A 25,157-nucleotide genomic window follows, 5' to 3' on the forward strand; every position below is an offset into this window, starting at 1 on the left:
CCCGGGGCCGCCAGCCGCACGCGGCGGTCGCAACGCCGAGGGCCGAAACGCGGTACCCGACGGAGCGGAACGGCAGCAGAGGCTTCCACCGACGCGGCCCGGTGCGTCGCGCTGGCGCGGACCTGCAGGAGCCCGGCGGGGCGGCCCTGAGGCGCACGGCGGGACGCGCACGCGGCAGCACGGCCCGTACCTGGGGGAGCGCGGCCGCCCGGCACCGCGAGCGGCTCTCGGAGCGTCCTGCGAGCCATCGCCGGGCTCGGGGAGGCCGGGCGGGGCGGCTGCGCTGCGGTAATTATGGAGCGCGTTCAGGGAAGAAAGAACCAATCAGTGATAAAGTTGCACAGCCAAACATCGCCTCCAACGCAGCAGCGAACGGCGAGCACGCCTCGTTTCTCGAACCGCCCGAGATGCTCGGTGTGGTGTGGCTCCGTGCGAGGAGTTCCCGTCGCGGGTGGCACAAGCTGGTTTCTCACGTGTCACTTTACGTAACGCACGTAGTTAATTGTAACTTCTCTTCTTAAAGAAGAGCCCGGCGCTTCGTCGTGGTGTTAGCGCAGCACGGCGCTCCGTCCGTTGGCAGCTCGCAGTGCGGCGCCTCGGGGGAGAGACTGCGGGAACGGAACGGAGCTGCCTTCAAAGGCAGAACTCCGTAACGGCTTTCCTACTCCACACGGGGTTTTTGACGTGATCGGTACTGAATAACCGCCTTGTCGGTAAGATTTTCCGAGTCTTTTCTGTGATGTTTATAATCCCAGAGTTACAGTCCTTAATCCTGTTTTACACTTTGTAGAATTAGCATCATCCGTATCGATGGCCTGTGCAAAAGTAGCATCGCTCACGGTGAATGTGTGAATATAACCTTAGAATGGAGCACTGAACTGGAAGTGGATGTACCCAGTCTGTAACTGTTTGGTACATTCATTCACACTTTCGTTTTCAGTATTTAAATATATATTTTTTAAAAAATCCGTTAAGGAATTATTTTCTAATAATAGTAATAATAATAATAATAAGTGGTGCAAACGTTGTTATGGATGAAGGTCTTATGTTTTGGCATCGTCTTGAATCTGTCAGCACTGATAGTATTTTGTAGGACAACGGGGCCTTAAGGCCGCTCAGCTTTGTGTGGGATGATGGGCAGGGAGAGCAGAAGGCAATTCCTGCTCCACCCTGTGGGCTCAACGCACGCACGGTGCCGAGGGAGAATACACAGCAATATTAGAGTACAAACAGCCCTCACTGGTTTTTTGTGTTGCAATATTCCGTGGCTTAAAAATCCAGTTACAGAAGTATTGCTGATGGTTCCTTGAATCATGTCGGTGTGGCCTCTGCCTGAGTCAGAGAGCAAAATCTGCATGTGTTGTGATGAGACCTCGTCACTACTGGTTGTGTGCAATCCCTGAAGCCATAAATCTGGGTGTCAAAGAGATTTTTTTGTGTGCTGCAAACATGTTCTGCTCTGTGCCACAAAAATTAGCTGGTTTAGAGACTGCAAAATCAAACACAGAAGAAAAAATCATTTTGTTGATCACGGCTCCGGGCCATTATCCCTAAAAGCAGACCTTAATGGAGGGTAGCAGAGGAAAGTAAAACAATTTTTGTGTGCCTGGTTTTCCACGCCTGCTCGGAGCTGCCCGCCGCCGTCACTCGCCTCGCTGCCCGCTCCTCTGACGGGCGCAGCTTTCTGCAGTTAGAGCGAGTGGCCACCAGGGGGCGTAACACCCAGCGGAGGAGCGGCGCAGAGGCGCAGCGCGGCTCGGATGGAGGCTGTGCGTAAGGGCGGGTGGCAGCTACACAAGTCTTGGGAAAGGACTTCTTCCTTGGGATCCTGTTTACACGTTGCTTGCGAAGTGCAGGAAGTGATTTTTCTGTTCTAACTTCACGGGGAAGCAAAAGCGTTTCGACGTTAGGAAAGTAACGGTGTGCAGACAGGCCGGCTCTAGATGGCGGTCGCGAAGTGGAGGATTTTAGCACGCACGGGACCAGCAGGGCGGGCAAGCTGCAAACAGCTTTCACAGCCCTTCGAACCTTCTCACAGCACGGACTTTCCAAACTATGCTGCCTAGACCCCTGTTCATCACTCAGGCGTTTTCATGCCTGTTGCTTGAGGAGAACTGCATCTCAGTCTGTCTGCCCCGATGGCCGGTCAGTGCTCCTTGCAAAAGAGCTTCTGAGCTATGGCACCAAACCGACTGACGGTCAGATTTGTTAGCTGCCAGCATATCTTGTGCACTGGCTTAAAACCAGTTAGCTTTAGCAGGTAGTCACTGTAGCAAAGAGAAATGCATGGCAGCCAAGTCTGCAAAAAAATACATGGAGACTTTTAACGTTTTCAGTGCCATGTTCTGTTCTGTGCGGTTAGTTGAGTTGGTAGGCTTTGCTTCAAGCACGTTTTCAGATGTGGGGCATTTTCAGTCTCATTCAAATACTCTCAGAAGTTTCCTTGTTTCAAGGGAAAAGTTTAGTAAAGAACAGCTGAGAGTGGTTTTGCTTTGCATTCTTTACAAATTTAATTGTCAAAGTGCATAACTGGTAAACAGCCAAGCAGGACAGACGTTGCAGTTGGACTGCAGCAGAATTTCCTTTCCAGCTCTTACAGTCCTGTGTGAGAAGAGGCTGCTACAGGTTAACATAGCCAAAAGTTTTTAAAATGTTCTTTCTTCGCTCCTGAGGTGGGAACGTTTAACAACATCAGCAAGGTGGGCAGATCCAAGCTGAATGGCTTCTTGGCAGTTGATGAACGGCCTTTTTCCTGTTTCACTGTTTGAGATAATAATCGTACGCAATATTTAGAATTAGATAAATCCTCTTCAACCTCTCTGGATGAATGACAGCTTTAAATAGGATCTGTATAAATAGAAGTGCAGGATTATGTATTTTGTTCCCATGTTAAGCACTCACATATGACAAATGATTTTTGGGCAGAGGGAAAATTCTCAACAGTCAGCATTTCATGGGATACGATGATCTCAGTTTCCTGCATCTGTACCCATTCTGGTGGTGCACCAGCTGATTCTGGATTGACTTGATTGCCTGATTTATTTAGGACACGATGAATGAACTGTGACTTGATTATGAGCCATCTATGTGAGCCACACATTTTTGCATTTAGTCCTAAAGGAGATCAATCTCTTCTCATAGTGCATGATTACTTGGTGCACAGGGAGATCATTCATTTCACTCTCCCAGTCAGGAGAAATGCACTCACAAATGCCTTAAGGAACCAGCTGGAAATCACCTCACCAAATACCCTGCTGCTTGTATTTTTCATGTAATCCACATGAAGGAGACTTTTACCATCAGAAATAATTGGTATTGAGATGACAGGTACCAGTATTTAGGGTGCCCCGCAGCAGTCAGCAGCGAGTGCCTGCAGTGAGGTGATCTGAAAGACCTCTACTGTGTTCCAGTCTTAGACACACCTGATTAGGTTTTATGGAAGTAGCACAGCTCGGATGATTACACAAGCAAGTCTAATTATGATATAATTGCCAACTCTACTGTTAATTAAAATACCATAAAAAATCCAAGTAATCATAAACATAGGTTTGGGTTGGCAGGGACCTTTAAGGTCGTCGTGTTCCAAACCCGATGACAACTCCCCCCAGGACTTAATATATACTAAGGCTCGAGCTTTTTGCGTCCTTTATGGCTGGAGGTAAGATCTTCTGAGCAGGCCTTTTTTTTTGTGAAGAACTCATGAAAAAAAATCCATAAATGTATCACGTCAGAGATGAGGACATAGACTTAATTTAGGAAAAAAAACATTTCCATGCCCATCAGCTGAAATTGGCAAAGCTCATATTGCAGACAGCATCACACAGGAATATAACTTCTTACTTGAAGTCTCTAATCTCCAATTGTGCAAACTCCATTGGAGTCATTTGACTCAGCGAAGCAAAAGACTTGAGTCCTTTCATTCACTGAAGCATCAATTTCTTTTAAATGCACACTGGGCATTCTAATGCAGAAACATGGTTGGGTCTGGATGAGTTGTGAAATTCACACAATAAACCCAGCCGAATTCACTCAGAAACCCAAACACTCTCCTGTGATAACAGGAACTGTAGGGCCAAAAGATGCTGCTGCAAGATCCTAAGACGACATTCATTACATGCTAATGATGATGACAGAGATACACATCGCAGCAGACTGACTGCTATAAATATTTGAGCTAATTGAAGCACAAAGTCATTCTCTTGTAAGGAAGATTTCATTCTGTCCTGCAGCGATGGCGCTGGGGAGGTTGCAAATAACTCATCACCTGCTAGTGGTGCACACTGTTCTGCCCAGAGAACGTGCTCTGAGGATAACATCACAAGCCATCACAAAATCACAACTGCACACAGGTTGCCAACATGGGAACACAAGCAAATGCCAGTATTATATTGCAGTGATATGGGAAATCAGTATGGAGTAAGCTGAGCAGAATATCGACGCTGCGAGGTAGAAAAGCACACTTAGGTATACAGTGTAAAATGTCCTCAGCCTCAATTAAAGGCCAAGATATTAAGAAAAAAAAAGAAAAAAGAGAGAACAACTGCTAAAAAGGATGATTTCAAACACTTTTTTTTCCTGTAACTTTTCCTGTATTGTTTTGCAAAGCTGTCATCAATATTTTCACAAAGTGAAACAGTTGGGATGCTTTAATCAGGAAGTAACTGGATAAGCCAGCAGACGAGAAAACTGCTGGCTATGAGAACTGTACAGAACAGTGCCACAGTCCCTGCAGCAGGGTAAGGAAGAGGCTTTGTACGCTTTCCAAATAAAAGCCCACTAGAAATTAACTTTTGTAGCCAATGTATTTTTCATGGCAACAGGATTGCTGCTCGCAGGCTCAGCCGCACGGCCCTCCTGTGAGCGCCTGTAACTTTGTGCTCGGCCCATTCAGGCTCTGTCTCTCTCGGCAGCTCTCACATCCTCCCCACCGCCGCGCAGCCAGGCTGTCTCACTGCAGCCCTGGGCATGGTTCTTTCTTGGTGCTGCGGCACACATCCTGCAGCTTCTGCGCCCATCCGAGTCGCTCAGTGCTTCTCCTGGGATGTTGCCAAAACACTCATCTGTCTTTGATGCACAGGAGAAATTTCAGAAGGCGGTGCGAGCTGCTGGCCAACCCGCATTGCCAGTGAGCAGAGCAGCTGCACAGCAGCCAGGGCACCAGTCTGGGGCTGACAGCCGAGAGCCACGAGCGTGCAGGGATGGCTGACATTCCCTGACTTGTTCATAGCAGGCGCTTCCTCCTCAGGAGAAGGAATCGTGGACATGTTAACTTCAGCCCTTCTTTCCCATCGTTCAGCATTTAGTCAGCATAATTGCTTCACTGAGGTCAGTGCTGCTCTCAGTTGCCCTCTGCAGTCCGTAGGGAAAGGACTAGCACAGTGCTGCTGTACTGCACGACTCAACAGCTCAAGCTCTTCTAATTGTAAGCTATTTAACTCTCCGATTTTGATAAGGTTTAGTACTTCTTTCATCACATTTACAATTTAATTATTAGAAAGATGGAAATAAAGAACATTTCCCAGGGTACTACTAGTGTTTAGCTTTTTAACTTCCAAATTAACATCACCCTGTCCTAAGGACATTGGTGTCTTGAGTAGTTAACTTTTATTTTTCTCACCAGAATATCAATCTGAATGTAACTCAATGAATACAGTGCATTTGAAAAGCCCCTGCCTTCCGTTTACACTCCCAGCCCTTTGGCTGGCCCAAGCACCAGCCTGCATCCTGAAGGTGAGCAAAGAAATTACATTGTGCCCTGATTTTCCCTGCTTTCATGCATTTGGTTTGAAACCATACATAAAGGGAAATTAAGCAACAAGCATACCGTGGAGATGACTGTAATCATGCAGTACCAAGACAAAGTGTGGAAATACACGGATGATGGGGCCATTAAAAGCCAAAGAAAATGACCATAACAAAATAGATCTGCCACATCACAGGAGATCCCAGTTGGCTGCCCGCCCACACCTTGCTGCTTTTGATCCTGATTAAAGTCTCAGCTGAGAGGTAAGAATGATTCAAAGATGTCAGCAGATTCCAAGGAAATCAGAGCAGACTGTGATCCTGTCATTATCCAGCACTAATTTAAAGCACCGTGGGACAATGCAGTACCAAAGAAATACATCTGGCTCAGTACAGTTGTGGGTGTACCAAATGATCAACATTGATCTGCATTCATCCTTGAAGCAAACCTTGTACACGACTCTGAAGGCAGTGAGAACTGTCACTGAACTGTCAGTGACCAAACTGTTCTTACCAGAAACAAACTCAAACTGAATTAAATGGAAACTCTTTCCTACCTTAAAAGGAGAAAACCGAAGTCCAGGAAAGAAAAGGCTCCACCTGCACAGTGCTGTCCCTCGGTAACATCACGCTGCAGTCAGTGGGGAGTTGGCTCTGTAACAGAGGTTAAAACCCAACTTGTTTCCTCTACTGGGCTGTTCACCCCTTTGTTTCTTTCCCCTCGTACAGCCAGGGGACAGAAGTACCCCCCAACCAAGTAAGGAGAGGTGAATTTAATTGGAGCAGTTCTGCTTACCTTTACCTGTCATCACTGCACCAACACTACGGGGGCATTTGCAGACACTGAAAACTGAAGAAATTTGCTAGGATGGGAAAGAAAAAACTAAGAACAGTACAAAGTCAACAGACTGTACAGCGTGAGGAAAGTCCATGGTTACTAACATCATCAATCATGTGGACTGTAAATAAATCCAAGGGAAGTGCAAACTACAGACTGTACTCTCTGAAAGCAAGAAGATGGAAATTTTACTGGGGGGAACAAGGGGAGGAGTGCTGGGAAGAACAGGATGAAGTTCCAACATACCCCAATTGCCTGTAGCCAAAGTAATTGGGGAATAAAGGGTGAGTAGGAATAACTTCATGCCTTGGTGGTTCATGCTGGCACCTCTGGAACACATGCACTGTGGAATGCTGGGACAGTGGCCAAAGCGATTCTGATGCATTTAACCTGATTAAAAAAAAGCAGTTGCACCTCGCATTCACAGTATTTGTTCCTGAAATTCCACACGCCAAAAATAATTCAGAAAAAAAGAACAGGGACCAGCTTTCCACGGATGAGACTTTCATATTTATTGTTCTTCCATGTGCATAGAAAATGGCAGTGAAGTTTTTTGTTTGTTTTTGTATGAAATATGCAGAGAGAATGGGAATGGGAATGGGAATGGGAGAGGCGCAGGTATGCTGAACTGGACTTTGTGCTTCAAAATTATGCTATTAGTTGTATTTTTTTTAATTTATAACATTTTCTTGGATTTTTTTTGTGTGTACGATGTTTCAAATCTCTTTCAAAATGACACACTGCATTACAAATGGATGGCACTTTAAACCAATGTGGCATTTCCATATTTACACCAATGAAAGAAATTTACACGACATAATAGCATACAATCTTGACATTTAGTAATATCAATAAAACAAGGGCATCCATTTTATTTTTTTCTGTACAAACTATCAGAACAAGACTTTTATTCACATAAAAAACAGGTTTAATTTGCTCTGACCTACGCACTTTCCAAATTCATTTTACTCAATTCTCAAACCTTTCATCACATCGCCCACACCCTCACCAGACTACAGAAGCTACAAGTAATAATACCTAACATCTAAACAGAGCAAAGAAGCATCCCTTCCAGATTTTCTCTCTGACGGTTCCTCACCCAAAAACACCCCCAGCAAAAACTAAAACAAAAAAACCCAAACCAAAGCCAAATGCCCTTCAAAACCCAAACCAAAAGACTTCCTCGTTTCCTCTTTTATTTCACCTTCAGATTTCATAACCGAGACATCAAATGAGGCCATTCCACTTCTTCTCAAGCACGATGAGAAATACACTGTTGGTTTTTTTTCCTTTGATGCTACACCCAGGAGTCGGGTGAACCCGGGTACTGTTCTGCTCTATAAGAAGATCGTCTGGTGGAGTAAAAGTCTACATAATTTGTGGTTGATTTCAGTCCATACTGTGTTGTGTAGTCTGAAGTAGCAGGAAAGTGAACTCGATCGTCAAAGTACGGGTCTTCATAGCTGTGTGGGGACTGCAGGTACAACCTGTACGCGTCGCAGTTTTTCCTGTTGGTATCTTCTTGACTGTAGTACAGTTGCTGATGCTGTTGACAACGTGAAAGAAAAATAAACTTTTAAAATGTAATTAAACAGAGAAAATGCTTGCTTTTAGAACTTACATACATTACACACAAAACTCTCCCTGAAGAGTTCAGTGTAGCTCTTCCAATGATGAAACCTGCATGGAACACCCCTAAGGCTCCAGGTAAAACTAACGCAGGAAAAACCTCTCGGCCTGTCTACAGGTCACCCACCTGCATCCACTGCAGAGCCAGTACCAATCCACAGCTGAGCTTTTAGGGCACGTGTAGAAAATACAGCACCTGAAATATCTGCCAAGTCAGAACAGCTGTCTGAGATCCAACCGTGCCAAGAACGTACAAGGATGTGGGACTACAGAAAGAAAACTGCGGTAAGCTGACAACAGCTTACGTACTGCTGAGGAGAGAAATGCTCAGCTCTCTGCAGAAAAGACTCTGACACTGCAAAGTGTACTTAAACTCTTTAGCGTTCCACTAAAACACCATGTGCTGAGTCATTTCAGTATCACTCCAAAACCAAATTTCAGACTCACCTGTAGCCGCCTGTTCTGTTCTCTCGCTGGTGAGGAATAGGAGCTGATGTAAATTGGGGATGTTTTGCTAGAACCTGTGAGAAAATAGGTTTTGGCATCAACTTCAGTCTATTTTTTGTCTTTGCGCTTTTATTTTATCTAGAAGAATTATGTAGCACTCCAACAATTAAGTCTGCAGACTTTATAGTTTACTAATAATATGGCCATAAGATACAAGTGAATGTTATCCCTCACCAGTAGTTAAGCAGAAACCCCAATGCTTTTTTTCCTTTCTCCATGCATGTGTGCTGCTGATAACCTTTAAAATGAGAAATTTATTTCTCCCTTTTTACTGACATCTCTTATTTTGTGACTTGAAGAAGGAAAAGCAAAATCAGGAAAGTGTGAAATACTGGTATAGCTTTATAATAACATGACAATATATATGCATATTAAAATAATGTTTGATTATAACATATAAAGCGTATAATAAAGTAATTTTCTGCAACAGATTTTTAAACTAAAATAAGTTTTCCAAGCACCTCATTTCCCAGTGTATAAACAGATCTCTTCTTATTCATAGAATCAAAAAATGGCTTGGTTTGGAAGGGACCTCAAAGACTATCTGTTATTCTGGTGATGTTTGTAATTTTAAAGACATTAGCAGGTAAATAAAAAACCTCTTTTTTTCTCCTCATGCTATGAATAAAAGTGAAAACAACATTAAAAGCAACATTTCTGCTAATGCAGCTGTCCATATTATGATTGCACGGACTCCACATAGAAGGAATATTTACCTATTCCAGCTAGGAGGTCACCTAGCTAGTGCCTTACCAGTGTAGATGTCTTTATGAGCAATGATATCGCCGTGGTTGTTATAATACTGCATAGGAGGTTGAGTTCTATCGTATTCAGAGCGGGGTTCTCTAATTCCTAATAAAGCCGGTGATGAAGATGTGCTGCCGACTGATGCAAAAAGAAAGGCTGTTATTGCACAGACTGATCATCTTTCTCAAACCCGACCTTCTCTCTTCTCTCCTTATTCTTTCCTTCTCCAAGGATCAGCAAACGAGATGAGCAAACTCATGGGTAATGGCCAAAATTAGTGCACAGCCTTTCCTGTACGAAGGGCTGCAATGATGAGAGCTATCACCAACGCACCATGAGATTGCCACTGATACTCTTACAACCAGTCACCACTCCATAATGATTCGAAATAAGAGACCTTACCCATTTCATTGTTAAAGTTTATGATTGTATTTAGGTTATGCTTAAATAGAATTTTCAAGTCCACCATGTCACCCAGGACAGGTCAGAAAACATTACACTCTGCCTGGCTGAAGTCACCCATGCACAGGCTTGTACTATTTTCCTTTCATTATCACACAGAAGTGAATCTTGGCCACTTGGTCAGCTCCTGTTGGCTGACAGCCATCTCAAAACAATACAATGTAATCCATTGCTTTTATTACAGTGAACGATGCAGAAAGTTTGTACAACTACCTCTTTTCTTTTTCACAGATAACTGTTTTTCTTCTTCCAATAGGTGTGTCCTTTATATCATATTCACCATTTTGGGTTTGAGCTAAGAATAGCTTAATTAGTGGTATTTTCCTAGCGTGCCCAAGGCTAAAAAAGCTAAACTGGGGGAGTGTCATCTGAAAGCGGTCAACTTAATGCGTGCACTGAGTGACCCTAACGAAGAACAACTGCTACAGACCAGGTACAAACATTCTACCACACCTGCTGTGTGTGCTGCAACCTGCAGGGCTGTTCCCACAGTACTCTGCAGATAATTTTTATGCACTGAGCTTCCATTTTAATAGTTTAAGCTTGGTCATGCTCTGGAACAGAAAAACGGGCACTTCCTGTTAGTTTCTGCTCAGTGCTCTTTGAAGTCCAACAGCCTCAGAATATTATGTTAGAAATTCTTGTCTTATTTCCTACCTGCAGCTCACAGAACTGGAGCACCACAGTCATTCTGCTAGCATTTCTTAGGAGAGCTTCAGGGAAAGCTCATAGTTCCCAGAGCCTGAACAGAATTTGCTTCAGTGTCACTGCTTCTATTGAGAACGTATTTTTGGTTCTGGCTGTAGATATGTGGCTTAAACAGTCCACAATTCAAGGTGCAGTTTTGATACCAGTATGTGCAACGTAGCAACTAGATCTAAGAGTACATAGCAACTGCCTTTGGTACCATGTGGTTGGAGAGAGAAAAAGGGATGTTTGTTCAGGACAATCTCTCAGGATCCCAAAGGACTGGGAGAAAACCAGACATGTAACTGACCAAAAAGATCAGGACAACAAAATGCTCTAGAACTGAAGACTGTAGTCTGCTGTTTATTGACACCAGATGAAGAAATCAGTCCTGTGTATTGAATGGTGGTGGCTGAGAGGAACTCTGGGCAGGAAGGATGTGCTGTCTTTCCCCAGATCACTACAGGATATGGTTGACAGCAAAATAAATCCCAGCCTGAGTCCCTCAGTCACCTATTTCACAAAGTAGTGTGAGTATTGTTCCTTTTATTTATGTAAGTAATTAATCAACTGTATTGTAGGAGCCGGTAGATTATTTTAGCAAATGGCAAATGTATTTTTCTCAGTAGTAAGAGAGATCTATTCACATAAAAATAGAAGGGCAAATTGGATGAAATAAAACTCTAAATTCAGAGGATACAAAATCCACTGAACGCCTTGCATGGCAGTTCTGTCACAAAGATCTAGATCCTACTCCTGGAGATTAAGATTGTTAAAGGAACAAAGGGGAGCTTATTGCAACAATGAGGAGTCAGAAGTGTAAGATGTGTTGCATTTGTTTTGCTCATTATAATGGAACAAAACCGGTCCCTCACTAGTGGGTTTGCTCTGTGTGCTTTCAAGTAAGAGGCCTGACCTACAGTGCCATGCAGCTGAAAAGCAGTGATTTTGTAGAGGGAAACAGTGACAAAGTCCAGATATCCATGCAGCGTGCACTGAGGATTTCACTCAGGACTACATCTAATCTGGTCCCTCGGCTGCATGCCCGCTATCAGCTGGGGTCTACTGGTGTTCTGGAAGCACACCACCACCATCTGACACACTGTGGGGTCTGAAACTTGCCAGCAGTATCAGACATGGTCACACACAGCACTTTGAAGCACCTGTGCACTGCTGTTCGTAGGGTTAAATACAGAGAAAACACAGCAGGGCCTCTGTGCTTTAGAATGCCAAGTCAACCCAAAGGCTGTTTGAGTTAATGAGACACAACGTATCCCTTCAATAGATCTCTGTATGTGTCTGCACTGACCTGACTGCATGACCGGTGACATCTGCTGATTGGCTGTTGATAGCGAGGGATGGGATTTGAATCTCTCACGTTCAAGCGTCGATACCGGTGTAATGAAGTGACTCTGATTCCATCCATCCTGAGGAGTGGTAAAAAGCAAAGAACATAAATTATTGCTTTACCTTAGCTTAAGAGTTTTTATACAACCATTTTCCAGTGTAAGCTAATTTTGCAGTCTACCTTCTTATAAATGCTGCGAAGGTCTCGATACTGCCATAACGTGTTGAGTACCTGAGCAGCTGCCTTGACAACCTTCAGTGAAGATCTAAGGAAATAAAAAACATTGCATTAGTAGAAAGCATTAACTCCACTAAAACAGAATGGTGTTCTGGAGTGCTGGAATAGCCTAAACCTTGCAGCTGTGAAGAAAGCCAGCTCTTAGTGCTGCCTGCAGTACAGCAGTGTCAGCAGGGTCAACAAAGGCTGTGTACACTGACACGACAGTTACTTCGCTCTTCAGCCTAGAAATTCTCTCTCCAGCTCACCCAAGTGAGGAATACAGGTGGTCATCATACACAAGGACAAAACTTTGTGATAAGAAACATCGTTCAGCACATTTCACAAAACGGAGACTATATGCTTTAAAATTTTATACAGTGTTCCTAGCAGTAGAAAAAGAGCAAATTACAGGGAGTTGGTACTGAATGCGTCCCAACATCCTCCGAGTAGGACTCGGTTCTCCAACCCGTGCTGTGCTACCACAGGAGAGGTTTGCTCAGTAAGACTTTTTCCATTCTCAAGAGCAAGGCGAGGGAATTGCTCTGCCTGTTATGAAGAACAGTCATGTCATCGTGCCTGCTGCTGGTACTGAAGAAGGGATTTGAAATTAAATTCCACAGCACATCTGTGTCAAACACGTGCCTTCTCCTGTCAGTGTGAAGATTCATCCAAACACACTTTCTGAAAGAAAAACATGACTGAAAAAGCTGAAAAAAATTGCAGTTCATAGTGTCAGTCAGTGAGTAGCCACTTCTAAGCTGTTCAAAGATTTTCAGTCACAGAATCATGTAGGTCAGAAAAGACCCTCGTAACAACCACGAATCTCAACCATCAGCTCCATACACCTCCCCTACCACACGTCCGCTGGCTCTGCATCCCTGGCTCTTGCACACCTCCATGACGGGGACTGACTGTCACTCAGGGAAGCCCATCCCAATGCCTGACCGCCTCCCTGTGAAAAAATTCCTCTTAACTGCCAACCTCCACCTCTCCTAGCATAACTTGGGGTCATTTCCTCCAGATCTCTTCTATGTACCTGTTCTCCTATAGTTGTAAGAGCAACTTTCCACATAATCCCAACAGAACAACAAAGTTATAGTCACAGCTGACACCTTGAACATACAAACTATCATAAATCACGGATACACAAAATACAGTCCACAGTTTCTTTTCAGACAGATGTTGATAAAAATGCTGTGCATTTAATTTGCACTTCTGCACAGCTGCAGATCTTTTCCTCCCCACTGCTACGTGATCAAATAGTGGGAACAGAACCAGGGGCTGACTGGATAGTCAGCTTTCTGCTGGCCACAGAAGAGAGATCCAAGATTTTCTACTTTATACAAGAGTCCTGCCAGCATGAGATCCATCAGATATGCTGAGTAGGTTAAAGCAGAGATCCTGATCAGAGCTACACGGAGTCCCTGAGGCTGGCTTGGTGCTGGCACTGCATGACTCAGACACTGCAGCATTCCCATGATGTGATGCTCTGCTACCCACCTATTTTTCTGAAGGGTTTCAGTGCTACTGCCCACGGTGCCCTATGAAGCCCTAGCACACCAGGTGGCACAGACAGACCTGCAGCTATCTGCAGACAGCCAGAACCCATCAACAAACACTCGCAGTCCTATTCCAGACAATCCCACTGCCAAGGTTAGTGTTTGGTAGGGCAGATTTTCCTCACAGCCTAACAAGTGGCCATGCTGGATATAATTAATAGTTACTGAGATATCCTGATGAAGGTGTTAATATGTTCTCATTTCAAAAAGCTCTAAATACTCCATTAATGTTGTAGGTGTTTAAAAGATAAGTTTTTAAATACTCTTTTCCCTGAATAGACCCCATTAATTGCACCTGTAATAGTCTCCAAAAGCTGTAAGGAATACACTGGAAAAGAATGGCAGGTACCAGCTGTCTCTTCTGTTCCAGCGTGACTCAGACTTGGTAGCTACTCAGATCAGGACAGTAAAAAAAAAAACCAACTGATTTTCACAAATCTCTTTTTATTTTGAAACTCCCCTCCCCCCGGTTACCTGCATTCTTACACATTTGGAATGAAATAAACAGATGACGTATGACATTTGTTGCCTACTTGCCTGTCACCTCTTCCTTTCGTTATGTTCACCAGCTTTTCTATCCCCCCGGTATCAGCGAGGGCTTTGGCGTTTTCCATATTTTTGCTGGTGACCTCATGCAGCGCACAGCAGATTGCTGCTACAGTCTCATCAGACAATATGCTTGGGCCATTGCCTCCTGGCAGTCGATTCACCAGATCTCGCATAGCATATTTGCCTGCAACAACCCATCAACAGAACCAAGTCAGAACGTATGTTCTGGTACTTCAGATTTGAAATCCTAAGACTTAACAATAAACTGCATTTGAAAGCAGTCAAATGGAACACCGGATCCAACCCATGGAAAAACTCCAAGACTTCACACTTTATACCGTAAGTGAGAGTAGAGATCACTTTTCTCCCTTCTCTCCTGGCTTAAAAACTATGAGAAGTAACCTGAATTTTGGTATTAAAACTGGAGCATTTGGAAACAGAGATTATTTGGAGAAAGCAGAATTGTTCAAGAGAAAACATTACATTATTTCATGTGATTTGAGGAGCTGTGCACATTCCTCGGCTTCATTTATGGGGGGGCTAAAGAAATCCTTACAGCCACGTGGGCCTTTTTCCTTCTGACATTCTGTTCACCCTGTTTGTCAGCCATAAGAGATCAGATCTCAGCTCCTTCAGTTTCAGTTACTGACAGGGATAATCACACTGCAAACAAAGGAAATCAAGTAAAGCTGAAGTGTTTCTTATTTTCTTTTCCTGTTTAGATCCTGTTGATAATTAAATGATTATTAATTGATTTTAGTGAAGACTTGTGTTTGTACGCCGCGGTGCTTGATGAAGAAGCCTGTCTCAAAGCCCTTCACTGTGTAATTGCATAACGTTTCTGGGGAAAAATTTTATCCAAAAATAAATTCTGCACACCAAAGCAACTTCTTTTCAAACACAGTGGAAAGTTCCCACCAACAAGGCTGTACACGGTACTACTCTGTCACTGCCAATGTTTTGGCAAGCTCAGCAACACAGGTTTCCACATAGCATCTTATGCTGCTATTTGTTAGAGTACCCATTCTTTTAAATAACCTTTTCCCCCCCAGAGATTCAATCACTGAGAGCTCCGCACCAACAAATGCCAATAAAGTTGTCTAAAACAGGGCACGGGCTAGGTTCTGACTCACTTTGTGTCTCAGAATATTTTATGCCTACAAAGCCAGTAACTCTTTGATTGCTAAAGCTTTGACAGAGAGAGCACAGGTGGAGGGATGTTCCTAACTGACAAGTTCTGCTGTGAGGGGAAGGAAAAGTTCTGAAAATAGATTATCACAGAGTATTGCCTGTGTATGGCTGATGCAATGGAATGTAAGTACATGTTTTTCTCCTAATCTTTTATGGATATAATACCTGCTCTGCATGCAAACATGTTCTGAACATCCCAGATGGTAAAGCTCCAGAAATACATAATTTTCAACTGCATTTATTTTTTTGAGAATAACTATCTCTTATCTGTATAATAACTATTGCATGCTTACCCCATTAGCCTGCAATATAGAAAATTCCTGTTAGAAAAATCAAACACCTTTACATCTTCCCATGAGTTAGCAGGTTCCTTTGGGCCACAGGAGCAAGGCATGGTCAACACTTGCCATAGTAGACAGATTCCTGACCAAGGCAGGAGAAGTTTTTACTTTTGTTTTCAAAGGGTAGATGAGAAAGGCATAGATGAGAGCTTTAAACGTTAAATATTAAAACTGTCAGAAGAAAACCATTAAGTTTTTCTAGCAAACATCCTTACTGATTACTTAATTCAGCAAGGGCATATAGATACTGCTCTACATCTGGATTTTGGTGGAAATATTTCACTAGGAGAGGATTTTTCCCCTCCCTCTCCAGCACTATTAAAGCATCTACTGGTGCTCTGGCAGCAGTGCTGTCCTGTTCTCTTAGTACTCATAAGGGACCCTGAAGCCCTCTCAGCAGGTTACCATTTATTAGCTCCAAGGAAGCAGAGTTGTGTTTTCCATCATATTTTGTACTGACAGTTTCCTGTCCAGTTCATTTGAGGTCACTTCAGCCCATGCAAGATGGCTAAAGGCAAACCAAAGGAACGGTATTACTGTGGAAAGCTCCTGTTGTCAGAAAGATTAATTTCTGGGGCACAAGTGATGTGATACAGTAAAATCAAGTATGCTATTTCCATTGGTAGAATCTCCCCTTGTACTCTTTCAATATTAGGTCAGACTTATTCTCCACTCTCACAGCTCTGGACTCACCAATAAGCTCCTTATTCCGAACATCTAACGCCATGTTCCTTAAGGCGGTTGCCACAGATGAAACGACTCGATCGTTGTCCATCCTCAGGAGTTCCACAAGGATGGGCAGTCCTTTTTCTTTCCTTACAGCAGCTCGAATGTATGCTGCAAACTGTAACAGAGCTCCAAGTTACCTGCAGATCTACTGCGACATTCTGACTGAAATTGTCTCTTATTAGATGATAATTCTTAAGCATTTTAAGGACATCTTTACATTTTCCAGTGCAAAGACGATATGTTAACTGATAAATGCTTCCCTTTATCATTATGAAAAAGGGCTGACTCTGCTCTTTTTCACTCATTCCTGCTATGGCACAACATTTTAAGAAATGATCTAACAGACAAAACGTCCAAATAGATGACAAATTACTGAAGAAGGAGAAGTACTTTTCTTAAAAAGGGCCAACTTTAAAACAGGCATAAAATTAAGCAGCCTTGTCTGGTTTTCTACAGCAAAGAAAGCAATTAGCATTTTCTCCATCTCTGTGACAAATACATAACATTAATGAAATATTCTCACCTAATGCCATTGTAAAACACTGTGTGCAAGAGCCATAAGCAGCAATACATGGAAATAAAAATGATAAGAGCAAATACAACTTTTTAAAACTCGTAACTAATATACCACATACCACAGTGCTGATGTTATGAAGTGTTATTACTGCCTATACATTCTGACTGCACAGTTTCCAGACTGCTCTTCCTGCCTACCATCTTTGACACTGCCTTTCATGGCAGAAATAACAGCTTCATAGCACATAAGATCTGATGCCACACTCTACAAAGAAACAGGAGGAAGAGCAGGAATTCTGGTACCTTCCAGTTGCCAGCAGAAAGATTCTGGAGAGATCCTGCAGAGCCCTCGAGAGTGGCTGGATTGGAGCTTTCTGCTAGAAGCGTTAGGTACGGCTTTACCACCGATGGGTGCCACAGCATTTCTACCCCCTTAGGAGACTTGGAAAATCCGGGTATAGGGCCAACTCCATCCCACTGAGAAATGAATACGTATTTGTAAGTACAGTAAGCCTCTGTATTTTCATTCAATGTATGGCATCTTTCTTCAAGTTTCGTTCATCGTTAGCTAAGCATTTTAAACATTTGTAATCAAAGAAAAAAGGCAAACCTGGTCCTCCTGTGAAGTTTTTTTTTTCTTCTTCTTTTTTTTCCCCCAGCAGCTTGGCTCGGAGTCTTTGCTTGGTGACTCCTTTCCCAACAAGTCGTCCAGTTCATTGATGCCCAGCAGACGTGCCTGAGGCACCTCCAGCTCCAAGCGGTAGGAAAGGTTTCTCAGGGTGCACACGCAGTTCTCCACTGTCTGAAACCAAATTGTAAAGACATCACGTAACTTGTTGCTTTCTCATGTAGTGATGAAACACAGCAAACAGATTAAGCACAGATGAAAAGGTATCCTAAAGCACAAGCACCACATTCTAATTCTGTGCCTTGGACATTATTACACTTGTTTCTTTGGGAAAACTGCAATCTCTCTCCTGATATCACCAAACATGAAAATATTTACAATAATCTTCCCTACTATACTGGTTTTAGTAACCTGCAAAGGAAAAGCATGAGAGCTTATTATTAAATGAATGAATACTTGGCAGAAGTGAATAGTCCAGGACAAATTACGACTGCATTACGGGACAGAATTTGATTGTGCATCAGTGACCTGGGGCTGAGAGACGATCCGCTGAGTTAAAAACATCGCAGTGAGAAACTGCACTACACAAACCCCAAGCGATCAGATCAGACACAGAGGTTAGCATTAGAAATCCCTCAGATGAACCCAGCACACACCTTGCTGTCATAATCCGATGTGTTCACACAGGTGTGGATCACGTAGAGCAGTGAATCAACCAGCCCTTCGCAGGACCTCATCTGCTTCCGGGCTTCTTCCCCTGCAGAGCTCAGATTCCTAAACAGTCAAAATGAGAAACGAATGGAGTGCACCCACCGACAGACAGACATCATTTATCAGACAGTTTGCAGATGACTTTTTCATTTTTTTTAAAACAAGCAAAACCCCAACAGAATAATAATAATAGCTGACTTAGAGAAGTTAAAAGCAAACATCCCATTTGGTGCAGCAACTCCCCTCCCAACTTTCTTAAGAGATGAATAAGATTCAAATGATAATTCCAAGGTAGAACTGACTCAGGAACAAAACAAGCCATAAAGAGAATGCCTTTCTCACAGACTTCTTCCACACAAGCTGTCTCTGTCGCAGTAGCACAAAAATACAGCATGTATGCTGTAGGATAGGTATTGGGCTCGTCTCTGTTAAAATACCCTTTGCTGCCTCGTCGTAAGACTGGATTCATTCAGTGCTGTGTTGTATGGTGCAATGCCACTGACATTTGTAATATGCATACATAGAAGTATAAACGAGGGTGTGGGGAAAGGAACAGGCTGCACTGTGCTTCAGAGTAAGCAGCAAAGGGTGCGCAGACAATTAATTGCCTCTGAGGCAACCACCCTGCAAATCCTGACATGCATGTGGTGAGTGGGTGTGCTCTGAGACCAGACTGCTGCTAACTCTGCATGCTGACCATGAAGGTGCACGTTCTCTAGGTGCTATACTAGCACTGAATGTTCCAACAACAGCGTGAACCTTGCCGTGAAAAATAACCCAATAAATAAAAAATAGCAGTATGTGAAAATATTCTGGAGTATAGAAGGGTTACCAGAAAATAGAAAGCAGTTTCAGTGTATCTACTGAAAAACAGTGGTCTTACTGTGTTGCTTAATGGAAAAGTTTGAAAAGTAATAAATTGAAGTGATAAAGAAACATACAAATGAACAGAAATAGCTCATATGCTGCCCTGGGTCTTTGATTTCTCTTTTCAGATGTTTTAGTTTCATATTTTATTATTCAGATGAGTACTTTTCTTCTTATTGCTGTTTGAGAAATCCACAAAGGGAATAGTCAAACATTTCTTTACTTGTATATATAGGAAATGTTTGTAAACATATTCCTAGGAAATAATCACTAGAGACACATAAAACTCACGAGCCATAAGCACAGTGCAAAACCAGCAGTATTTCAGATGGGAAAAGTACAATGATCAGTTCCACTTCATACAAAAACCAGCCAAAATTTAACTACTAGCCATTATAATTAACACCTCTTGGTGACTTTGTACTTTTCATATTCTCTTAATACGGAAAAAAAAATAAATGAAAGCTGTCCAAATGATAGAATTAAATGGAACGCAACAGCAATTTTGCCTTAAAGATTAAAGGTAAGGAGGACCTGGTGGGAAGCAGGGCTGTTGTGTACCATGGGGTGCTGTAGAACAGGAGGTTACCTCAGGCATCCCGTCGTGTTGCGCAGAACCAGGGAAGTCTGAAATTTAATTTTATGATCATCATCAAAGGAGGCACTGTTCCACCCGGAGTGTGGCACTATCACAGTGTTTGTCAGCGTTGACAAAGCGTCTCTAATGATTGTCATCTTCACCGCATCACATGAAGACAAGTTCCAGAGCACCCCTTAAGAAAAGATTTCCATTGTGGTCGCTTGAGGTAACAGATATGCAGCAATACTGGCTACTTAACAGACCTTGCTTTTAACAAGAGAAAGATAATTTGCCTAGGCATTTAGTTTGAGTAACAGTCCATAAATAGTCAGCAAAGCTGCCATAAAAGGATTTGCTTCACCCTGATGTAACATTTTCTCCTATTCAAGTCGATGTATTTGGCATCCCCCATCCTGGCTGACTGTCCAGGCTGCGATCTCTTCGATGAAGGAGCAGGAAGGTGAGAGGACAGCCCCCCCAGAGAGCCCTAACAGAGCAGCAACTGATCCTTCCACAGTGCTGGGAAGGAAAGCAAGCATATTCATGAACAAATATTCTCCTCTTTTACTTAAGGAAAGAAACTCAGCTGAAACATATGCTGACTGACAGGAAATGTTCCTTCCCCTTTCCTAAGGTATAGCTCATTCTGCTGCCTGACAGGTATGCAATACTCAACAGATCCAGTTTCTTCTGAAGGAAACAGAGCTCCTTCATCAATTAGAACTTTAAGTCATTTATTCTTTCTGTCTGCAAAAAGTGCCAGACTCATGGCCTATAAGCTAAATGCAGTGCCTCACAGTCCAGAGCTGCGGGTGAGCACACAGGTGCTTGCCATGACTGTTCTAGTACAGTCTGGACACTGAGAGCCTTGTAGAAGATGCGTATTTCCAACTATTAACCTAAACTGTAAAATGCACATACACAGTTTGCCTTTGTCTTTTGAATTCCACAGGATCTTAAAACTGTTCACAGCAGCTGATAAAAAAAAAAAAAGGTGCCTGTAATAAAAGTTAGGCTAGGAGCAAAAGAAATGTTGACTTGAGGGCTGGCTGTGATTGTAGGAGCATCACATTGAGGCAAAATTTACTTTGCAACTTTGGGGCAGTAACCTCAGGATTCACTTCTCCCCATGAATCTGTATTTCTATGCTAACACTTTTAACTATTAGTAATCAAAATACGTGGTTTTGTATTGACAAAATACTAACGCACAAATAAAAATCCAGCTAATATACTCAATTCCAGTCACTTATCAATTATTTCTAGGTCTCATCCACATCAGAAGCATTATCTATGCTATAGTTCTGCACTGGTCTCTATCCAAAACATACCTGTTACGAGCTCTTTTATTTCTGCATCAACAGATTTTCTTAACAATCGTAGAAGTGCAGGGATCCCACCAACGTTCTTCATTGCTATTTTGTTTTCATCTGTAGACTTTCCATACACAAGGTTTCTCAGTGCACCACATGCATTTTTCTGAACCTCGGGGACTCTGTGATCCAGGAGATCCACCAGGTGTTTGATCCCTCCCAGCCGGCACACCTGGGAAACAGGACAGGAATATCAGCGCCTGCTGCTTTCATGCATTTCACTCTATGGTTTTAAAAGGCTTTTATTTTTAAAGGCAGGATATTCTACTATTCTTCTATTTTAAGATTAACATTATTTTGAGTTAAAAATCCACATCAAAAGGCTAATTTTTTTACATGAGTTATTTGCAGTATTAGATAGGTCTGTTATAACCTGGCACTATTTTAGCATTGTACAGTAAATTTATGCCATACCATCCACAGAATATACTGAAGTTGGCATATGAAAACCCCACACCTGCAGCTGCTGAACTGCTGCTGCCCCAGAAGGAAATCCCAGGCAGAAGAAATACAACCAACTCCTTTTCTTACCCAGGAAGTGGTTCTGGGCCAAGCATTCAGCTCCAAGTGAAACTGCAGTCCTGGGGGTTCTCTACTTCAGCACAGGACCGCATTTAAAGAGGCCCTTTTTCTATTCTAAGTGACACATCCATTAGCTTGGCAAGACACAAGGCCATTTGAAATACACTGATATGTACCAGCTTCCATGAATTTTTGACTCTAAAGTTCACTTCAATTGGCCACAGCACAAGGTGAATAAAACAACACTTAATGGAAACAGAACTGAGGTTTAGCCAAATCCGTTAAAATTGATGCTCTGAAAACCAGCCCCCTCTCTATTACATTCTTGGAAATTGGCACTGGGTATCGTAACGATGAATAGCTTCATCTGTCCCTAGCAGCAGACAGATTGAAGAGGCTTCAAAAACAAACCCAACACCCATCCTGAAGGTCCCACAGGCTGTTTTTGCCTGTCGAATCACAGCCAAAGAAGATTAAAAGAAAAGACTGATGACGTGTACATTTTTCTAGACCTCTGTTCAAAAAGTTTATTCTTCAAAATGAAAGTGTATTGTTTCAAAAGGAAACAGTTCCACACCTAGTATCTACCACGTATGTTATAAAACCCAGACATACAAAGCTTGGCGTTGATCAGCCACGTGAAGCCGCTGCTTCTCCAAAAGGAGCCCTTAGCTGAGGGCACCAGTGGCCTTCAAGTCCCAGGTGATTCCTCTGGCCACATCTGCCATGAGTCTGAAGCCCCATGAGCACTGGGCTATAATTTATCTCATACAAAGTAAATGCAGGAGGCTAGTAGAAACAAATATTTTTAAGGTGCTATTCCCTTTTAATGCTAATAATTTTATGCTGCTGAAGAACAGAAGCAAGAAATAACTATCATTTCCACTTAGAATCACAGAGTGGTTTGGGCTGGAAGGACCTTTAAGACCGTCTCGTTCCAACTTCCTGCTACAGGCAGGAACACCTCCCTCCAGCCCAGGCTGCTCACAGCCCCATCCAGCCCAGCCTCACTCAGCACTCAGCTTCCAGGGAGGGAACATCCACAGCCTCACTGGGCAGCCTGTTCTGTGTCTCACCATTCTCACAGTGAAGAATTTCTTCCTAATATCTAGAATAAATCTACTCTCTTCCAGTTTAAAACCATTTCCCCTTGTCCTGTCACTACCCACCCTGTATTAAGGTGCCCCTTTTATAGAAGTCCCTCCTCAGCTTCCCTGCAGGCCCTTCAGGTACTGGAAGGCTGCTATGAAGTCCCCCCAGGAGCCTTCTCTCCCCTCCCAGCTCACAGGAGAGGTGCCCCAGCCCTCTGATCAGCTTTGTGGCCCTCCTCTGGGCCTGCTTGGTCTCTCTTAGTACGTTTGAGTCGCTGTTGTGCTGACACACTGTTACACACACATCCACAACTCCCATCAAGTTCCAAGTGACACAACAGATGCACCATTTTTCCAGGATGAGATGCAGTTTTTGTGCATATAATTCAAGATGAAACTGGAGTTAAAAAACCATTCCTGAGAATTTTGTTTTACTGAGTCATTAAATATATTTAAATGTAGCAGCTGTTGCTTCTCCGAACAGCAACTCCATTCATAAATTAAACCCCAAACAAACAAAACCAAAACAAACCAACTGAAAGCCACTCACAAATGGTACATTATTGAACCAACAGAGTACCATGGAATACATTTATAAAAAAACTAATTCAGGCAGATATTCATTCGATCAGAGTATAATTTATTAATTCTGAGCATTTTCATAGTTAATTTAAATTATTTTTTTTTCCTCTTATGCTTACCTTCATGTTTCAGCATGAAACACGTGCAGGCATTTAGTTTGTTTTGCAAATGCTTTTAATATTTGTCTAGTCTGGAAAACTTATCTGGTCTTCATCACAACAATAAAATAATAAATCTAAATAATTAACAAAAATACGAAGTTGATGCAATCTTCAAAGAAAGCTTTAAGACCTTGGCAATAAATTAATCATGATTCTTTCCTATCATAAATAATACTGGCTGCTGGCCTCTGCTTTGAGGGGAACGTTCTCTGAATGGTACCATACAGCTACAGTACTTGGTACTCAACCTGCTAGTAAAGCATGCCAGATACCAAATAGCTGCAGTGCTAAGTAGGGTAAACAACTGAGACGCTACTTCAGATACAATGGGGAAGTTAATATCACACTCAGATAGTGCTTAAATGTGTCATGTTGCTGTTCTGTTTGTGCTTTTTTGAGAAAAAATAAAGCAGACATAATTTCCCAAACGAGTCCTATAACAATGAAAATAAAAAAGGAAAAAACAAGATCTTACAGAATAACATACACAGATAAATAACATCCCAAGAACTCCTACGTAAGCAGTCCCACCTCTTAAAAAAATGGCAAGACTGCCTATGAGCCTGCCTACATCTTCTGATCACTGCCATCTTTAGCAGATCGAAACTACCACCACTGAGCAACAGCGAGTTGTGCTAGGTTAGCTTCTTGCAGAACTTACATCAACACTTTATTTACATGATATTTATTATGAAAATAACAAATAAAACCCACATATGAATGAAAAAGCAAATTCCTTTAGAATTTGTCTACAGTCATCAACAGATTCCATGAACACCGGTGTCAAGAAATGTACTCCATGTTTCTGCTAGATTACACTACCCAACATTACATTTATCCACGTCACTTCCAGCTGCTATGCAGGAAAGATGTGTGTGTATTTGTCTACAATTCCATGCATCTGAACACAAGTGTACTTCAATACGAATGTACACTCAGTGCAAACAGAAACACACAAGCTCCAGAATATGGTGTTGCAACAAGAAAGGAAAACAAAGACCAGAGCTCCAGTTGCTCTTTTAGTTTATAGCTTCCCCCGGATCAGAAATACTCTCACTACAGTACCTCTGTTTTCACTTTGTTGTCTCCGAAGCACAAATGCTGAAGGTAGGCGGCTGCGTTCGCCTGGACCGATGGGAACTGGTGTTGGAGCATGTGAATGACTTCAGGCAGTTCTGGATCTCTCCAAGCAAACTCCCTTCATTGGACGAACACATTGAAGGAAAGGCGTTAGTGACAAATGTACATTTATTTACTAAGTAAAACTAGTAGAGTATGTTAAGAATTATAAATAACTTGTTTTTGTTTTGGAGTATTGAGAGTAGGAGGAAAACCAACTACATTAGAATAACTATGCCACATCAGCTGCTAGTCTTCTTCGTGGAAAAGGACCCTTCGTCTTCTGTAGTCTTGAGTTAGTTTGGTTGTTGACAACACAGATATACATATTAAAACTATACCAACTAAAACACTACAACTTATATAAATGTCTGTCAGCTGAAATATATAGTGCAAGATGCACACTGAACGTTGCCACTTAAGTGCGTATCCTTACGCAATATCTTTTCCTCAGCGTTCA

At 42.6% G+C, this 25,157-nt stretch overlaps 1 protein-coding gene across 2 annotated transcripts in view; it reads right to left on the minus strand.

Annotated features, from left to right (window-relative positions):
* Positions 1-25,157, minus strand: part of PKP4 (plakophilin 4) — a 79,454-nt gene that overhangs the window by 8,039 nt on the left and 46,258 nt on the right. For both annotated transcript variants that reach the window (XM_048953689.1, XM_048953688.1), the window contains exons 10-22: positions 24,644-24,772; positions 21,181-21,394; positions 19,860-20,043; positions 18,349-18,466; positions 17,675-17,866; positions 17,368-17,541; positions 16,513-16,663; positions 14,276-14,471; positions 12,141-12,225; positions 11,922-12,039; positions 9,470-9,601; positions 8,657-8,730; positions 191-8,126 (exon numbers count right to left, since the gene is read on the minus strand). In XM_048953689.1, the coding sequence (XP_048809646.1) occupies positions 7,878-8,126; positions 8,657-8,730; positions 9,470-9,601; positions 11,922-12,039; positions 12,141-12,225; positions 14,276-14,471; positions 16,513-16,663; positions 17,368-17,541; positions 17,675-17,866; positions 18,349-18,466; positions 19,860-20,043; positions 21,181-21,394; positions 24,644-24,772 (2,016 nt within the window). In that variant the 3' untranslated portion in view covers positions 191-7,877. The remainder of the gene's footprint in view (positions 1-190; positions 8,127-8,656; positions 8,731-9,469; positions 9,602-11,921; positions 12,040-12,140; positions 12,226-14,275; positions 14,472-16,512; positions 16,664-17,367; positions 17,542-17,674; positions 17,867-18,348; positions 18,467-19,859; positions 20,044-21,180; positions 21,395-24,643; positions 24,773-25,157) is intronic.

This window comes from Lagopus muta, chromosome 8, assembly GCF_023343835.1.
Source record: "Lagopus muta isolate bLagMut1 chromosome 8, bLagMut1 primary, whole genome shotgun sequence".
Classification (NCBI taxonomy): Eukaryota; Metazoa; Chordata; class Aves; order Galliformes; family Phasianidae; genus Lagopus; species Lagopus muta.